This window comes from Vipera berus (genome assembly GCF_964194415.1).
Source record: "Vipera berus genome assembly, chromosome: 3".
NCBI lineage: Eukaryota > Metazoa > Chordata > Lepidosauria > Squamata > Viperidae > Vipera > Vipera berus.
In genome coordinates, this window is record NC_138204.1 from 47018110 (window position 1) to 47037696 (window position 19587).

The 19587-nt window shown below is 37.9% G+C and overlaps 1 protein-coding gene across 2 annotated transcripts in view; it reads right to left on the bottom strand.

Moving 5' to 3' along the window:
• ATP2B4 (ATPase plasma membrane Ca2+ transporting 4) overlaps positions 1-19587 on the bottom strand; it is a 169951-nt gene that overhangs the window by 49583 nt on the left and 100781 nt on the right. For both annotated transcript variants that reach the window (XM_081324499.1, XM_081324500.1), the window contains exons 4-7: positions 9638-9895; positions 8132-8257; positions 4022-4147; positions 1129-1164 (exon numbers count right to left, since the gene is read on the bottom strand). In XM_081324499.1, the coding sequence (XP_081180625.1) occupies positions 1129-1164; positions 4022-4147; positions 8132-8257; positions 9638-9895 (546 nt within the window). The remainder of the gene's footprint in view (positions 1-1128; positions 1165-4021; positions 4148-8131; positions 8258-9637; positions 9896-19587) is intronic.

The window sequence follows — 19587 nt, forward strand, 5'->3', positions numbered from 1 at the left end:
GATCCTCAACTGGTGCATATCAGCATAGCTGGAACAATTTATTTACCTACCAAAATCAGAGATTCAATCCCCAAATCCCCAGAATAAGAACTTTAAAAAAACTAAAATTAAATCATGTAGGCTTTTATATTATGCACTTCTTCTTTTAATTATTTATTGCTCATTTGGGTATTTGTATGCACTGAGAATTATTTTATGCACAGACTGAAATATAAATTTCTCATCGATAAACGAAGGCAAAATGCCATCAATTCCCAAAGTCATGTGGGTTCAGAAAAATGTGGGCAGGACTACTTAGTAACTGATTTGCACAGTTAGGATTTATGGACATGATGGGAAAGGGCAAGGAAGAGGAGAATCAATGCCAAAATAATCCAAGATTTCAAGATTAGAAGGAGGGAAAACTCAAAACTGTGGAGAAAAGGAAGAAAAAGAGAAAGGCAAAGTGCAAGAAGGAGAACAGACAGGTACAGAAATGGGCTTCTTCACCATAGCCTGGAAAGAACAGGGGGTGATACATATCAGAAAATAAACACTCACTTTGATTCAAAAGCCCATGAGAAGAACAGAGTGCAATGAACACATATGCTGGACCCACCACAAGGGTCTGATTATTATTATTTTTTTTAAAAAAAGATCAGCTTTGGGACTGGAGATAGAAAAATTAATCCACATAATGTTGGGAAGTAAGTAATTATTCCAATTATATAGGAACTCACTTCATATCAAATAGTCTTCCATGCATATTTAACTAAGAGATTTCCATAAAGGTTTACTTCTGTGTTTTGTTTTAAAACTGCAGTATAGTGGTCTAATTCTTATAGTGTGTGAGGTATGCATGCAGATATCAAGACATCCACCTCAGAGCATCATCTCAAAAATTCAGCACTCAACTAGATGTTTTGTGTGGTACTAGATATGGAATTGTCCCAAGCAGGAATGGCTATACAGTGGACAGAAAAAAGAGTGGTGGGTGGCTAGCATTGTGGTAATCATGACACTCTCTTCCAGAACAACAAGGCGAGATTCCCGCCGTAGCGACAAAGAGCACAGACTCATGGGAAGAAGGAAGGAGGAATGCTCAGTAGTTAGTGTGGTGCTGGTTCAAAGGATGGAGAGGCTGGTTACCTTTGTTGCGATTTTCAGGGGCTCCGGTTTTTTTACCTGTTTAGACAAAGAGAGAAAGGGTGCAGCACTGAGCGCATGATTCTTGACACTGATGTCCCTGATGGTGAGGGCACCTTTATGTGGGAACTCAGTGCTCTTATGGGCAGGCTGCCAGACACGGAGATTGATGTAAGCTATACTTGACAGAACTGCCATCTGGACTGACAAATGCAAAAAGCCCAGAGAATTCAATATTTCTCCAACTAATTGTCACTATGAATCCCCTCTTTTCAATTCTTGTGCTCACTCTACTGAAAACAAGCGAGTATAGGAACAACCAGTTTGAATCTATGGAATATTTGCTGTTCAAAGTGACACAATATATTGTATTATGACTGGGCTATTAGCACTAAATATTAAGGATTAGTTCTTACACTGAACTCCTCTAAGTTAAACTTTTTCAACAGTGTGGGGACTACATGTTTTTTTTTTCTACCACCAGGCTGAAGTGACTTAGCTTTCATTGAAGAGCAGATGACAAATACAAAATAAAATATTTCACTAGAGGTTTTCCTCAGGGGGAAAAATAATCTTTTAAAATAGAGTTTAAAATACCCACAAAACTACTATAGAAGATGAATACAGGATAGGACTGCCAAAAGTAGGTAACAATTATTTATGTATGTCATAGCCATATAAGTTCATGTATTGTTAAAAACCTAAAATCGGAAAATGGTGGTAGTTTAAGCATAGAAGTACCCCTTCTACCACACAGCACCAGCTTTTTTTTTTAAGGGTAGAACATCAATTAGCACACTGAGCTTAACAGTAGAACATCTATATACTCATATAGTTCCCGAAATCTGACAGGAGCAAGATATACCTAGCTTTGTGGAGCCATGTGGAGTAGGGGAATAGAAAGATAGGGATCTACTCCCTTGAACATCATGCTCCCTGTTGCTGTCATGATGAATTCTCTATTTCAATCCACATCAAAAGGAAAGGCAGGGGACTTCAAGAAAATACTCATTTATTATTAATATTCTGAATTTTCTGCCTGCAGATTTATTCTTTGGCCTCAAGGATAACATATCACCCCTATTTCTGCTGAGGTCTAGGTTACAGAGTCTTGGATGGCAGCTGTGAATCTTCACTCACCCCAAAAGGAAAAGATAAAGGAGCAGCTAAAGCCTAAATATTTTCCATTTCTCTCATTTGTGCATTAAACTAAAAATAGGGAAAAGAAGCAATTTCTGCTTACAGGGATAGATAGAATGACCTTATCTGGCTACTAGCAAAACTGCACCGCCATCCTTCCTCAGTCTTAGCCTCATTAAGTCCTGTCCTTTAACACTGTTTCAGTGGGGTGATGTTGGAGAAGTGAACAGCATGTCACTTTTTGCACATCCTTGGCTGGCCAAGATGAAATTAAAACTCAAATGCCTCTTATGTTATGAGCAAATCAGACCAGCAAGCAGGCTTCTGTTTTCATAAATCACATACCAAAGTTCTGGTTACTTTGTCTTCAGTTGAAAGTGAAAAAGCTTCAAAGCCTTATTTGGAAACTAAAGCTACTGTGCACAATGCTTTGTGAATTAACAGAGGCCAAGTCATCTAGTATAGGCTGTTAAAATTGTTTGGGTTTAATTATTTTGTGATAAACACATACACTGGTCATATTTACCATCTCCAGTCATTGTTACTCAGCATAAGCTTATTTCACAATATGAAAATATGAACGACACATTTAAGGGGATTGCTCAAAATATGAATATGTTTGTATTAAGTAGTGGTGCAGTAATGATTCATCTTTTAGTAAAAAATATAGTCATATGGGCCATGGAAACCACCCCACACTGGCCAAAATCAATGCTAGTAGGTTGAGGGAGAATATAATAGAATTTCCCCACAAGATACATCTTCTTAAGTAAATGTTTCAAGAGTCCCGATTTAAACAATAACCTAGAGAAATGTGTAATTATCTTTTGAATGTACAATCTTTTGGATAAGGAATTTTATCATTCTCATGATACATCAACTTTATTTTTAAAAGTGAAAGTACATACAAAGAGTTCTACTAAAGATTTACACACCATCAAAAACATGTTACCAGAAACTTCAGGGAAGCCCATCCAAGCAAGAGACAAAAGCAATAGTCCTCTATACCACTGTTTGATCCCAAGTAACTTGACGTGCAGAGCTATAATACGATAATGGTTACATAATCAATTGACCTCACGTATGGTCTTAATAATTCTATTCTGGGATGGGAAACCTATGGTTCTTTGGTGTGTCCATAGTGAGCAAATTACACTTGAAGGGTCACAGATGTTAAGAGCAACCCTGTTTCTACCAAGTGCCTATTTGTAGGTAGACAAAAACATATCAACGTAAAAGAGGTATCAACAGGATTTCACAAAACCAATACAAACAAAAAAGGTACCTTTAAATGGTAGCAGAGAAGTAAACAACTTTATGTCAACTGAATATGCTCACTTGTCATAGAAAACAGACTCAATGCTAAAAAGAAAGATTTTTGGGGGGGGGAGGAGGTAGGTTGGAAAAGTGCAGGTTGTACTTGACACAACTGTTATTTCCCCTTGCCTTTTCCAAAATTCATGTTTGCTTGATGAAGATGATGACTCAATAGAGAAAACCTGCATATTGTTTCCAAAACCAACTTTTAGATAGCAATCTGTCCCCATTTCTTGGCATTACTGAGCTACAGCTGATCTGTCAGCATGATCGTTGACCCTCTAATTTCTGGCATGCACTGTACTGATTACATGTTGAGTTTACAATAAGATGCTTGAACCTTCAGGGGTTTTTTTCCTTATAAAACTCAAAAACTTCCAATGTCAGTCCACTAAGGAACTCCATGCTACCAACATAAAGAATGGCTTACGAATCTTACCTTTCTTGGCCTTTTTTTCCTCGTCCCCTTCTCCGGCACCCAGGAGAGTAAAAATTATTCCAGTCTGTGAGTTGATACCCACAGCAGCCACCAGCATTCGACCAGAGCCCTCCATTACATGAGTGCCTAATAAGAACAGGTGAAGGAAAAAAAGAGGCACTGGATAAACTATACAATTAATTTCAAAATATAACCTAAAGATGTGGATATATCTGGGAGATGAAATTCAATTTTTAGATCACTTATTCAAATCAATGTATGGGCATACATGAAGTTCCTGTTTGTGCTAGCTTAAATATTCATAGTGCACATAATCGTGCAAGAGAGTATATACCATATTTTCCGACGTATAAGACTTTTTAACCCATGAAAATCTTCTCAAAAGTCAGGGGTCGTCTTATACACCGGGTGCTGAAACTTTAGGGACAGGGCTGGCTGGAAAACCTGGAGCGGATCTCCCATTTAGTCTGCGCAGGGAAAGCGGGACCAATTGGAGAAGAAGCTGCAGTCTGTGATTTTTTACAGGCTGGGGTCTGGGCGTCTTTCCTTCTAAAGTTGAAGAGCAGCTGTAGTCTATCCCAACTTGAAAGGCAAGTGGGGAATGCAGCAGTCAGAGCAGCTGCTTAGCTCTAAGGATACATTTGACTCAGGAACTGGGCGGGCTGGCTGGAAAACCTGGAGCGGATCTCCCATTTGGTCTTTTTTTTAAAAAATCCTATTTATATCCCGCCCTTCTCCAAAGACTCAGGGCGGCTTACAATTTAAAGCACAAATCAATGTGCTTAGCAATATCCTTCATTCTATGTATATGCCTGCTTATTAGGGCTTCCCCCCCCCCCCAAGCAGCATTATTACAAAGTCAGCTTATTGCCCCCAACAATCTGGGTCCTCATTTTACCTACCTCGGAAGGATGGAAGGCTGAGTCAACCTTGAGCCTGGTGGGATGCGAACCTGCACTAATTGCAGGCAGCTGGTGTTACTTAAGGATCTGCGCAGGGAAAGCTTTAGAGTGAATTAGGAAAAGTGAAAAAGTGAATTAGGAAAATAGGGAACGGTTGCTGGAAATGGGTATGTGTAGTTTAACGAAGAGAAGGGTGAGGGGTGACATGATAGCAGTGATCCAATATCTCAGGGTCTGCCACAAAGAAGAGGGAACCAAGCTATTCTCCAAAGCACCTGAAAGCAGGACAAGAAGCAATGGATGGAAACTAGTCAAGGAGAGAAGCAACCTAGAACTAAGGAGAAACTTCCTGACAGTTAGAACAATTAACCAGTGGAACAACCTGCCTCCAGAAGTGGTGAATGCTCCAACACTGGAAGTTTTTAAGAAGAGACTGGACAGCCATTTGTCTGAAATGGTATAGGGTTTCCTGCCTTAGCAGGGGGTTGGACTAGATGACCTCCAAGGTCCCCTTCTTCTTCTTCTTCTTCTTCTTCTTCTTCTTCTTCTTCTTCTTCTTCTTCTTCTTCTTATTATTATTATTATTATTATTATTATTATTATTATTATTATTATTATTATTATTATTATTATTATTATTATTATTATTATTATTAAGTTTAATCCAGTTGCACTGTTTTATGTTTACATGTTTGATGACAAACAGCCTTATGTTTATAAGTGACAGTTTTCCTACTAAGTACCTGCATGTCATAAGCATTTGAATTAAAATTACCATGTTAAAATCAAATCTGATGTTTTTTAATTTTTATTTGGTGTGCGTTGGAAGAGGGGTAGTCTTATACGGCGAGTATAGCCCAAACCCTATAATTCAGGGGTGTCAAACTCAATTTCATTGAGGGCCACATCAGCATTGCGGTTGCCCTCAGGGGGGGGTGTGTGGCCTGGGTGGGTTTGGCCTACTGGGTGGGCGTGGCTAGTGTGTATGGCCTACTGGGTGGGCATGGCCAGCTCTACATCGTTCGCATCAAGGGTGCCTATGGGGGCCTGGGCAGGAGTGAGACAGATCTGAGGGTCTCTGGCAGAAGGAGGGTCTCTGGGCCAGGGCCAAGGCAGTGGGGGCCGTTCCCTCACTGTTTCCAGGATGGCTTCGCGGGCCGCATGAAACCAGTTCGCGGGCCGGATCTGGCCCCCGGGCCTTGTGTTTGACATGTCTGCTATAATTTAACAGGAAATGTAGGGGGTCGTCTTATACGCCCAGTCGTCTTATACGCCGGAAAATACGGTACAATGATATACACTGAATCATTTTCATTTTTTGAAGAAGTATGAAATGCTGAATCTCATTGGCCCATAAGAATTGGATAAGACTCATTAAATTTTGTCTGGCAGGGGAAAAAACCAAGAATTAAATTGAAATATTTACAGGACACGAAGGAAAATGGGGGTTTTGGATTGCCAGACTGGGAATTATATTACCACGCCGCGGCTCTGAGTTGGATTAGAGAATGGGTAATTTTGAGAAATAGAAGACTATTAACTTTAGAGGGTCATGATTTGCAATATGGCTGGCATGCTTTCCTATGGACGGAAAAACAAGGTCTCTTCTCACATTTTCAAAAACATCGGATCAGGCAAGCGTTACTTAATACCTGGGAAAAAATTAGATCTCATAATTACACTAAAGTACCGGTCTGGCTATCCACCCTTGAAGCGATTGTTTACCCAAATCTATTTGATTTGGGTAACATAATTTCATACAAGGATATTCTGAATGAGGAGGGGGAATTGAAACTTAGGAATGAACTAGAATTACAAGGTATAAAACTCGATTGGTGGGCCTACTTACAAATCCAATCAAGATTTAGGAAGGATAAAAAAGAATGGGGGATATATACCTCTGAAACAGCATTGGACAAAATATTATTGGGCCCAGACTCCAAACAAATAAAGAATTTATATAAATTGCTTTTGGGATATAAGCTGTTTGAAGAGCAAGTGAAAGATCCCATGTTGATTTGGGCTAACAATTTAGGACATAACATTGATTTAGGTACTTGGCAAACAATTTGGGACAGAAATAAAAGGATAACACTGGCCTCATCGTATAAAGAAAATTTATTTAAAATGTTTTATCGATGGCATCTTCCCCCAGCCCGTCTAGCAAAAATGTACACAACAGCATCTCCCAAATGTTGGAAGTGCTCTGAAGAGATAGGCACATACTTCCATACGTGGTGGTCTTGCAGTAAAACACAAAAATTTTGGAGAATGATTTGGACTTGGCTGAAAGAAATATTAAAACAAGATATTGAGTTTAGTCCAGAATTTTTCTTGTTGGGAATTACGAAAGAGAAGTATCCTAAAGATGTGCTATATTTAACGATCCATATTATCACAGCAGCTGGAATGTCATTTGCGCAAAAATGGAAAAAGAATGAGATCCCAGGAGAAAAAGAGGTTATTAGGAAAATTTGGGATTGCGCAGAAATGGACAAACTAACTTTGGAACTAAAGAATAAAGATCAATCAGACTATTATAGAATTTGGAACAAATTGTATCTTTGGAGGGATAAAAAGAAAGGTCTCTAATAGGTTTTACAGACTAGCTCATTGTCTTAAATATTCTGTTATTTTACTGATTTGTAACTTAAAGTGTATTTAAGTGTATCTTTGATGTACATATATACATGTATATATATATATATATATTTGAACATTGTAGACAAGAAGGTTTGTCAGCCTGCTGGTACTGTGTCCAATGTTTTTAAACAATAAACTTAATAAAAATTAAAAAAAAAAGAATTGGATAAGACTAATGTTTTTACTAAAGCATTCTTGAATTTTGTTGTGCTATTTCTCCAAGAAGTAGGAGTTCAGTGATGTTAAAGAGAATCAAGTATTCAGTATAGTATATGTTATACTACAGCTTCATATGCAAAAAGAATGGACCAGATAAGTGAAGCTTGTGCATGAAGTGGTTCAAAGATCCCTGTAAAAAACAGAATAAATGTTGAATATTTCCAAAAATAAGCATGTGGAAAATCTTCTCTAGCTTATTGTAGAGAACTACAAAACAGCTTCTTTACTACACAACTCTTGGCATTTTCATAAAGGCAATTAACAGCATATTTACACCTAGATGCCAAAAGGCTCAGAGACCTGTACAATAAATTAAATTCAACTTCCTGCAACCTGAGAGACTTACCAGAAAGCAACATAGGGTCTTTATCCAAAGATTTCTTCACTTGGTCAGATTCCCCAGTCAGAGAGCTCTCATCAATTTTCAAATCATTTCCTTGGATCAAAATGCCATCTGCTGGCAACAGGTCCCCTAAAAAGTCAGAAAAACAACATATCACCCAAGTTTTCTCCACGAAATCAAGGCTCAAAAAAAAAATCTATCAAACCAAAGCCAGCTTAACTTCTGTAACTTTTTTTTAAAAAAAAAACTTAACTGGTGACAGAGATGGGCATGTAGCTATTACTGGAAATGGAATGTATTAGACACCATCAATTTTGCTGAACTCAGCTTAATAGGAACACATTTTTCCTGCCTGTACTCTACTAGTTTGCTTTGGGGGGGGGGGGAGAATGAAGTTTAATTCCAATTGCACTGAGAAAGAGAGATAAATTGAGTTTCCACAGGCTGTGTTCCTGCTAAGCATTATTTCCTTTGCACATAAAAATTCCATTAGGAACTGAGGGCAATTCATTCACCCGTCAGCTGTGGGACATAATTGCAATTCCACAAACAAATAAGGAAATTCAGATAAGCAAATATATTATGAAGGCTTTGAAAGAGGGTAATCATCAGGACACAGTCATGTAATTAATAAAATCATATTCAATGTTGATTTTTTTCCCTACAGGTTTTATTTGAACAAGAACTATAAGATTCTCCAAAGTGAAAAGTTTGTACATCTGCTTTCCTGCTTTTATTCTTTCCTATGTGTCAATTCTTCAATATGACGGCTAACCAATCTTTTTTTCACAAGAGACCATACATTCACTAGGCCCAAGACTATTATAAAACTGGTTGACTTTGGTTCATGTGAACCATTCTTTAAAAAAACAACAATTAAAAATGTTTTTTAAAAATATTTTTTTCTGCACCTCCTAGGCTTTTCCCCAAGGGGCATTATGGTACATCCTGATGCTGAACCCATGTGCCTGTTCCAGAAAATTAAACTCTGCACTTCTTACATTTCCTGAACGAGGATTATGCTGGAAGGTTAGCATGGTGCATCTTGGAATAATGGTGTTTTCATTAAGCTGCAGATGAACTACACTGCTGATCTTTTTATCCCATTTTAGTTAAGTGTAGAACAGCAGCAGAAAATTGAGGAAATAAGGACTGAAGCTGCCTTTCTGGGCTTAGGAGTGCAGAAGGAAAGAAAATAGGATCACAGCAATTTCTTGATGTAGATAACATACATGGTATCTTGACTCACATATGTTGTACGGGATCATCCCTGTCATGATAATACTTCTTCAGAGTAGGAAGCAAAGACCTTGGATGAGCATGAGATATTTCTATGACTGGCAAAGATAATTCACATGGTTTGTGAATGATAACTGAAAAACCTAGAAGCACCATCTATGTCCTAATATTTGTATGTCCCTTTGGTTTTAATCAGACAGTGATAACTGTAATCACAGTGATAATTTCAATACATGACAAAAATATTCTGGAAAGTTTATAGTTACTCACCATATTTGATTTGAGCAATGTCCCCAACCACAATCTCAGCTACAGGAATTTGGATCACTTGTCCCTTACGGATGACAGTAAACTTCTGCTCCTGCTCGATGCGACTCTGCAGACCCCGGAATTGTTTCTCTTTGCTCCAGTCATTGAAGGCTGTGACCAACACCACAATAATAACTGAGAAGAGGATGGCTGCTCCCTCAATCCAGCCAGCCTGAGCCTCGCCTTCATCTTCTGCACTGCCCTTTCCTTCTCCACACACTTCCAACAGATAAAGGAGGAAAAGAATGATTTAGAATACTGCTATATTGAACTGATACTGTGTAAGACCCACTGCCATTTGCTACTTGATGAATCACAGAATCAATGTTTTAGACAGACTCACACTTGTTACATTCCATAATGAATTCTACAGACAACATTAAATACTTAGAAGGCACCATTTTTTAAATTTACTGTTTATTTTATTTATTTTGAATGCAATTTACATTGCATTCAAAACTCAAAATGAAAAAAGGAATATAAATTCTTTTGTAAAGATTCCAGACATATTTTATCTGTGAACTAACTTCACTGGGCATAATAGCCTTCAACTACTGAAGGTAATCGTAAAAATATATCCTAAGCAACAGTGACCACAGAATAATAACCTATCAATCTATATCAGCTTCATGATTAAAGGAGAATTAATTCACTGAAATAATAAGTACTGAGGAAGAATCAAAGGTATCAAAGTATGTTAATAACACCTTCAAGGGTATCTAAGAAACCTAAAAAATGTCAAACTGTTGCATTCCAGAGGTTGTCTGACCCTGAAATGATTGTTTGTTTAGAATTACTCCCAAAGCAATTTTCAAATGGAATCATTCAAAAACAAAAATCCAGCAATATAATACAATATAATTACAATTCAAAACCAAATAGTACTGTATTTAAAAAAATAGGGTGGCTAATAATGAAATGTATATACTTGAACAAATAAGGCTTTTAATTCTTGTCCACATTGTGAATCCATTTGATCTCTATAAAAGAGATCATTTCATACAGCAGGCATTGAATCAAGAATGGCTCTATGTAACATGGTAAGGAAGAATATTTCTTCAAAAAACAAATGCTAGGTAGGCCAGTAATATAGTCCTGCATGGAAGAAAGTGACTCTGATCCAGAGCAGCTGAAGATCACTAATAAGTATAAGAAAGGTTTTTAAAAATTACACTGAAAGAAAGAGAAAGCCTCTTAGTTCTAAAATTAGGTAACATAAGCTTGTCTGTTTTGCCACCACCTGGAATATTTTAATAAAATTTTAAGAATATTTTAAGCTTTACAAAACTCATCTGTCCTTCTCCCTGCTTTAGTGGACAAGAAAATAGGGTCAATGTTTGGCGTTAAGGAACTACTTGCTCTCCCACAAACCTTATCAACATGCAGTCTCTCTTTCAGGAGCCCTTCCTCAGTCCTTTGCTTCCTGAATTTTCTAGAGCACCCTGAGGAAATGCTCCTTCTTGCTTGAGGCATTCAATGTTTGGAAGAGGAGGTTCTCTCAACAGTCAAATCATCTGTCTTTTAGATGCCAAGAAAAGGGAACCTTTTATTTTCCCAGGCACCTAAAAAAACCCTACTCTCTGATTCTGCCACTGTGAGACACTCCTGTACTTGTAGCATTTTGATTTGTTTCATTACTTTATTTTTTTTTATTCCTGATGCTGATTGTTAGCTTCTTGAGAATACTGTATATCAGTGGTGGCTCTTTTCTTTGCAGTGTGCCTGTTCCAATCTAACAACCATGGATAGCCAAAATGTACGTGTGGAAAAGCCTAACTGCAATTTTTGACACCTATAACATCTGCAAAAGAATACTTCCTCCAAAGGGAATCACAAATTAAAAATCAGTTTTGCAAAAGTCTTAACTGAAGTTTGATCTGCATTTACCAACTGTGAATACGTGAAGCAGCAGCAAGTGAAATTGTGGAAGAAGACCATCTGTACTGTAAGAAATGTATGTCTCTGTGTTTGTGTGTGTGTGTGTGTGTGTGTGTGTGTGTGTGTGTGTGTGTATTCTATATATACATACACACATATACACATACACACATATATACATTTATAAATAAAATAAAATACTCATAATACTGGCTTTTACAGCAGGAATGTGGTGAAGAATTATTGTAAGAAAAAATCTATTAAGCTTCTCTAGCAATAAATTAGTTACATCAAATAGTTTAAACTGCAGAGAAAATGAAGCACACAATGTTTTCCAACATTTCCCAAATTTAAGTATAGGAATGATGACTAAAATCAATTTGGAATTATTATAATTTATGTCTTTCTTAAAGTCTTATAAGAGAGCCGTTAGAGATAAGAATTTCCTTTCCCTAATGCCAAGGAATTTGTTTTGTTTCTGTTTTTATTCCTGCTGCCTAATATAGTTATCCTTTCAGAATTAATTCAAGGCCATGTTTAAATTTTAAGCATACCTGCTTGATTTTGAAAGGGTTTAATTTCCTTGGGCTGAGAGATTACTGTTATATATATATATGGCTCAATAGTAATTATATTCAGACAAAAATGTTTTAATTCTATCAAAATCAACATTTCAATAAGCAGTATTTAAAAACAAAGCTATAAGCTAAACAGAGTATGTCAAAAGAAAAAGATAAGATACAAATTTCTTAAAAGTGTCTCAAAATGAAATCAAATAATAAATTACTTAGGTAAAATAAATCAGCTAAAACAATCCACAATGTTTAATTTCTGTCTCTGTTTATGTATTTAAGATTGTAGAACTGTTTATGCAAAAGGAAGACAATGAGTGATTTCAATTAAAAAAATTAGTGAAAACTGAAGGGATTCAAGGAGAATTAACAGACTCTATGTACAGAATGACTTTAAAGATAAACCATAAAAATGTTTTATAAAACTATACTGAAGATCAAAAGTCAAATTATCTTTTTTGAGAGAACCAAGTTATCTGAAATAAATAATTCCAAGAAAAAGAAATGCATGCAAATCCTTCCGGGAAAGGAGTACAAATCAAATGAAAGAAATACAAATCAAAGGAAGGAAAGAGAAGGCGGCCAGCAGTAAGGTGGATGGATTCAATTGATCTTCACTGGAAGATCTGAAGGTCTCAGTTGAGAACGGATAATTCTGAACGTCTATCTCTGTGGTCACTAAGAATTGTCATCAATTAGATGGCCCATAATCAGCCAATCAGAAAAACCAACTGAAAATTGCAATAGCTTGGCAGTTATTACAGGTTGGCACACATCAAGCAAAAAAAATAATCATCTATTTGTGATAAGGTAGGATAGCCTAGGGAATTTTGATATTTGTCTGTGGGATGAGAGTTCTGTATCCCAAAACCATTTCATATGTTGACAATGTTTATAAACATACAAACAAATCTGAATATGTAAACAAGTCAGACTTTCAGGAAGGTGAGCTAGATACAAATTAACTCTCCTTTCTGTGACAGTTACAGCAGTCAACTGTAAAGTAAGAGCAACTAGCTAAGTGCCTAATTTTTGTCACTTGCTTTCCCATTCAAATTGTTTTATAGATAAAATGACTTGCTATTCCAATTAAAAAGTGTACTCACAATTTATGAAATTAATCTGGCAAAAGAAATGCAATTCACAAGTTACAAACAAAAATATTGGAAACATTTAGTATAACAGTCTACGTTTGATCAGGTTTGGTCTTTAAAAAAAAACTAAATGGCAGGAGCAAAATGTCAAATGAAATTTAATGCAATGAGAGCAAAGTAATGCACAATTTTATACTTAAAATAAGTGTAGAATGCTGAGCTCTGGAAACAGATTTTGGAGCCACGGCATGTTGCTGAAGTAACCAGTGCATCACAACAGAAAAAAAAACAAGCAGAAAGATCATAAACTCCTGAATGAGGAGAAGTGGGAGCTAACAAAAGAAAAGCAGCTAATCAAAGTCACTGTTTTGCCTACTATTCAACCCCAGAGAGAGAAAGAGAGAAAAGAATGGTTCCTGAGAAAAGAGAACCAAAAGCAAATAAAACTGCAGACAAGGACAATTTCAATTGCAATGAAATGCTAGTGAAGGAATAATACCACCACCCTTTCCTTCCAAAAAGGTGGTGGTGGGGAGAGAGATGATCATAAAGTTGAATTTATTCAGATCTCATGAAACATAAATGAGGCTAAATAGATTCAGAATTGCTCCCAAAGATTCTATTAAAACAGGGGACAGTTCCATGAAATGAATTATCAGGCGACTTCATAAAAAATGAATTCTATGTAAAATACAACTGTTCCACAGAACTATAAATGCTGTAGCATAGTTGTAAAATCTACTAGCCTAGATTTTTTTTTTTTTAAAAAAGGATACAGGACTACTCTTTTGGAGTGAGACTATTAACTGCTAATGTGACAGTTTTGTGTCAGTGAGAGACAGAAACTGACAAATTGCTCTTCTTTTAAACCTTGCCTTTTCTATTATATCCAGCTTTCAGCTCAACCATTTCTAATCACAAGATGTTGGACTAAATTAATCAAATGAATTTACACAATTTATCTCATCTTAAGTGATCAGTGAGTAAGAAAATGGCCCCTCAGCAATGTTAAACTAAAGTGCCTCATACATATTACCAGAATAAACACTGCAAACTTATCAGAATGGAGAATGGAATATTTTAAAATAAGTTATACCTCTGAAATAGTGAAAAACATAGCTAACATATTTATATTAATAGCCTAGTTACTGAATCTCTGCCTATCTAAGTTCGTATGTACAAAACTTTCTGTTATGCCTTTGGTAATGATGGTATTACATTATCTCAAATATAAGCTCTTGTAATTTATTCTGTGCATTTGTAATAACATAGCTATAGTAAGAAGAGCACTAATTAATTTAATAATTACCAAATCTATGTAAATAAAGTGAAGAAGAACTAAAGAGCCTCTTGTTGCGGGTGAAGAAGGAGAGTGCAAAACTTGGGTTGAAACTTAACATTAAGAAAACCAAGATCATGGCATCTGGCCCTCTCAATTCCTGGCAAATAGATGGGGAAGAAATGGAGGTAGTGACAGATTTTATTTTCCTGGGCTCCAAGATCACTGCAGATGGGGACTGTAGTCAAGAAATTAAAAGACGCTTGCTCCTTGGGAGGAAAGCCATGGCAAATCTAGACAGCACACTAAAAAGCAGAGACATCACCCTGTCAACAAAAGTGCGTATAGTCAAGGCTATGGTCTTCCCAGTTGCAATGTATGGCAGTGAAAGTTGGACCATAAGAAAGGCTGAGCGCCAAAGAATTGAGGCCTTTGAACTATGGTGCTGGAGAAGACTCCTGCGAGTCCCTTGGACTGCAAGGCGAACAAACCAGTCAGTCCTAGAGGAGATCAATCCTGACTGCTCTTTAGAAGGCCAGATCCTGAAGCTAAAATTCAAATACTTTGGCCACCTAATGAGAAGGAAGGACTCACTGGAGAAGAGCCTAATGCTGGGAAAGATCGAGGGCAATAGAAGAAGGGGACGACAGAGAATGAGGTGGCTGGATGGAGTCACTGAAGCAGTAGGCGTGAGCTTAAATAGACTCCATAAGATGGTAGAGGACAGGAAGGCCTGGAGGAATGTTGTCCATAGGGTCGCGATGGGTCGGACACGACTTCGCAGCTAACAACAACAAATGTAAATAAAAGTTAATTAGTTTCATTTCAAATGTCTGTTTTCTTGTGCACAAACACTTTTCAGGATATGTGCTTCAGAACAGCCTTCCAAAACTTGGCATCCTGTAGATATTCTGAAACTACAAAGCCTATAACCTCCAGTCTTTGGCAATGTTGAGGATTCTGTGAATTATAATCTGAATACATTGGAATTGTGTCAGCATGGGAAAGGCTATCCTTGGCAGGAAAAAACTCTAGTGCAAATGGAATTGTAATACTGAAACAAATCTTCTAGCAAGGAGCAATAATAATTACCAAGCACAAGTGCATTATTAGAGCTCTATTTAGACAGAGTTCCTTGCTTTCCTCTTTAGGCTAATATAAAGCCCTAGTGAGAGCACACCTGGAATACTGCAAACCAATTTTGGTCACCATACTACAAAAAAGATGTTGAGACTTTGGAAAAAGTTCAGAGAAGAGCAACTAAGATGATCAAAGGCCCAAGACTAAAACATATGAAAAACGGCTGCAGGACTTGGGTTTGGCTAGTCTAAAGAAAAGAAGAAATAGGGGTGACATGATAGCAGCATTCCAGTATTTGAGGGGCTGCCACAAAGAAGAGGGGGCCAAATTGTTCTCCAAAGCACCAGAGGGCAGGACAAGAAACAATGGTTGGAAACTGTCAAAAGAGAGAAGCAACCTGGAATTAAGGAGAAACTTGCTAACAGTGAGGACAATTAACCATTGGAACAGCTTGCCGTCAGAAATTGTGGGTGTTCCATCACTGGAGGATTTTAAGAAGAAACTAGACACTCTCTTCAAAAAGCTGATTGACTTGAAATTTTCCCCCTCCATCTGCGATTGGATTCAAGACTTTCTCAGGTACCGTTTACAAACAGTGAGGGTCGGGTCTGCTTTATCCACCCTCCTGAAGTTTTGCACCGGCTCGCCACAGGGCTGCATGCTTAGCCCCTAACCTGTACTCATTGTACACATATGACTGTGTATCATCCGACCCATTTACTGTGATAATTAAGTTCACAGATGATACTACCGTAGTGGGTCTTATTACAGGTGGGGATGAGGCAGCATACAGGGGGGAGGTACAAAAACTATCCATATGGTGTTGCAACAACTTGCACCCGAACATCGGCAAGACGAAAGAGATGGTGCTAGACTTCTGGAGGAAAAAGGAGGAATCTGCCCCACTTTACATCGGGGAGGACTGTGTGGAGAGAGTTTCCTCCTTTAAATTTCTGGGAGTCTATCTCTGGTCTGACAGCCGCGGATAGGAAAGCATTACAGAGGGTGGTGACCACAGCACAAGACATTGTGGGCTGTCCCCTGACACCACTGGATGACATCACCAGGGCTTGCTGCCTTGGAAGAGTGAGGAAAATTCTCCGGGATGACTCACACCCTGGACAGTATCTCTTTACTCTCCTACCATCAGGTAGGAGATATATAACCTTTAAATTACTGCAAATAATATTGCCTTACTTTTTAATTAACAAAATGGCATTATTTACTACCTGGGACTTGGCTTGTTTTATGCCTTTTAATGTGTGCATCAATATAAGTTTACTTAATGTGGTTTCCAAAAACAATAAAAAAGTTAAAATGCCTTACATTTCTATTTCTTATGAAAATGAACTTATAAACTTGGCATTTATGATTTTATGCACTCTACAATTTAAGCTTATTTCAGACTGACAAAAACACTGCTTTTTAAGCCATTTTTGGACAAGTATATGATCTATTTCAATCAAATGTTAGTAACACAGGTGATATGTACGAATCTGGATGGGGAAGAACAGGCTCCAGCTCAACCCAGCCAAGACCGAGTGGCTCTACGTGTCGGCATCTCGCATTGTCCAAGATTTACCATCTTTGGTTATGGGGGGAGAGGTGTTGCCTCCCGTTGATAGGGCGCGCAACTTAGGCCTCCTCCTGGATGCACGACTCGATTTAGAACATCATCTAGGAGTCGTGGCCAGGGGGGCATTTGCCCAGGTTCGCCTGGTGCACCAGTTGCGCCCCTATCTGGACCGAGATGTCTTACGTATGGTCACTCTTGCATTCGTCACCTCCCATATAGATTAGTGCAACACTCTCTACATGGGGCTGCCCTTGAAGACCACCCGGAGGCTTCAGCTGGTGCAGAATGCGGCCGCGCGGGTTGTGATGGGAGCATCCCAATACTCCCATATTACACCCCTCCTGCGTGAGCTGCATTGGTTGCCGGTTACCCTTCGGGTGAGGTTCAAGGTGCTGGTTCTTACCTATAAAGCCCTAAATGGCTTAGGCCTGGGATATTTACAGGACCGTCTGCTGCCAGGAACGATTTCCCATCGCCCTGTGTGCTCACACAGAGAGGGTCTCCTCAGGGTGCCGTTGGCCAGACAATGTCGGCTGGCGACCCCCAGGGGGAGGGCCTTCTCTGTTGGAGCGCCTGCCCTTTGGAATCAGCTCCCCCGAGAACTTCGGATGGCCCCAGATCTCCGGTCCTTTCGTTGCGACCTAAAAACATACCTTTTCCAACTGGCCGACCTGGACTGAAGACGGGGTTTTTAATATTGCTTTATTTTATTGGTTTTAGTAAATAATGGGGCTTTGTAAATTTAATCTTTTTTAATATTTGTATTTATTGTTTTTATTGTTGTTTTATTGTTGTTTTATTGTTAGCCGCCCTGAGTCCTTCGGGAGATAGGGCAGCATATAAGTCCCATAATTAAATTAAATTAAATTAAATTAAATTAAATATATTTTATTCAGAATTGTGAAGGAAGGCAACTCTTCATTTCTTTTATAAAATTCTGAGCAGCAATTCAAAAGTTACTGGCAAAGGCCTCCATGCTGCATACCAGCACAAGGATGTGTATAAGCAAATTAAACAGAAACAGCCTACAGTAGTACTAGATTATGTAAGTTTTATTTCTTTTAATGGGCAATCAGAATATAATTGCAGTCTCCGTTTGTCGTTTAAACCTTTCATTATAAACTTAGAGAAGGAAGTTTAAATAAACAATCCAGGATCTTTCCTTTTTATTATAATTTAGCATAAAGAAGCTTCTAGATATTTCAAAATCTTTGTCCCTATTTAAATTTTGCTTAGTTCAATTAGAAATATTTTTTCTGTTCTTTCAATTCACTGTAATAAATAAATATAGTTACTGGAATATCTAGTTTATATAAGAAAAACAAATTTCAAACAAAACTGTGAAAAGCATTCATCTTGAAAGAAATCATTAGTATCATAATAAAACCTAAGAAGGAAAACACATTAAGATACATTGGTAATGAGGGGTGATATTAGTGATTATTTTTCTTTTCAAACACCAGAGAAGCGGTGTTCTCTGCAAGAACAGGAATTTTCAGGTGAATATTGATAACCCTCCTCTTCCTAAAAAAAACAACAACGCTTGTTAATTTAAGACTTAAGGCCTACCCATGTTGGCTAAACCATCAAAGCTAAGAAAGGGAAGCCACATCATGCAAAATATACATTTCCTTTATAGAATCAAGTAGGACCAGGATGACATAGAATATCTTACTTTTATGCATCTTCTAATACTTCAATCATGGGACATGCCTATTAGCATCCCATTTCCTGGGTTTGTGAAGCTTGAGACAATAAAAATCAGTCAAATGAGTACATTCTTGGATCAGGTGTTATATTACCCTCACCCTGAATTCAGCATTGTACATTAAGCTGAAAGTGCTGCCAGGAACAAATACAACTGAGGGGCAGAGAGGGGAGAAAGAGACAAAATCTATATTTTAATAGTCATCAAAGTGAAAGAGCAAAGAATGAAAGAATATTAAACCATTCAGCTAATGAAAACTCAGCACAGACAATATTCTCACAGAGGGATCTAGGAAACAGTCAACAGTCTTTCATACTCGAAAATATTGTTTCTATGAAATGTAATTTACTTTGTTGTCACAAGGTGAACTATCCATTCAGAAACAGAAAGCCCTTAGGACAATGATGGTGAACCTTTTAGAGTGCCCAAACTGCAACCCCAAACCCACTTATGTATCATCAGGTGCCGGCTGGGTGTGGCCCTTTGGGTGGGTGTGGCCAATTGGGTGGACATGGCTGCCGTGGTAACGGCAGACTGGGTGGGACTAAAAATTCAATCAATCAATTCCAACTTTGCGAGAACTTTTTTCCCCCGCGAGAAGTTGAAATTGATTGATTGAACCTTTTCTTTTTGTATATGGCGCTGGAGGCCTAAAGCAAAAAGGTTTTATAAAACCCAGTTGAAGGCCTAGGACTGGGGTGACGGCGTGCATGCCCGCAGATAG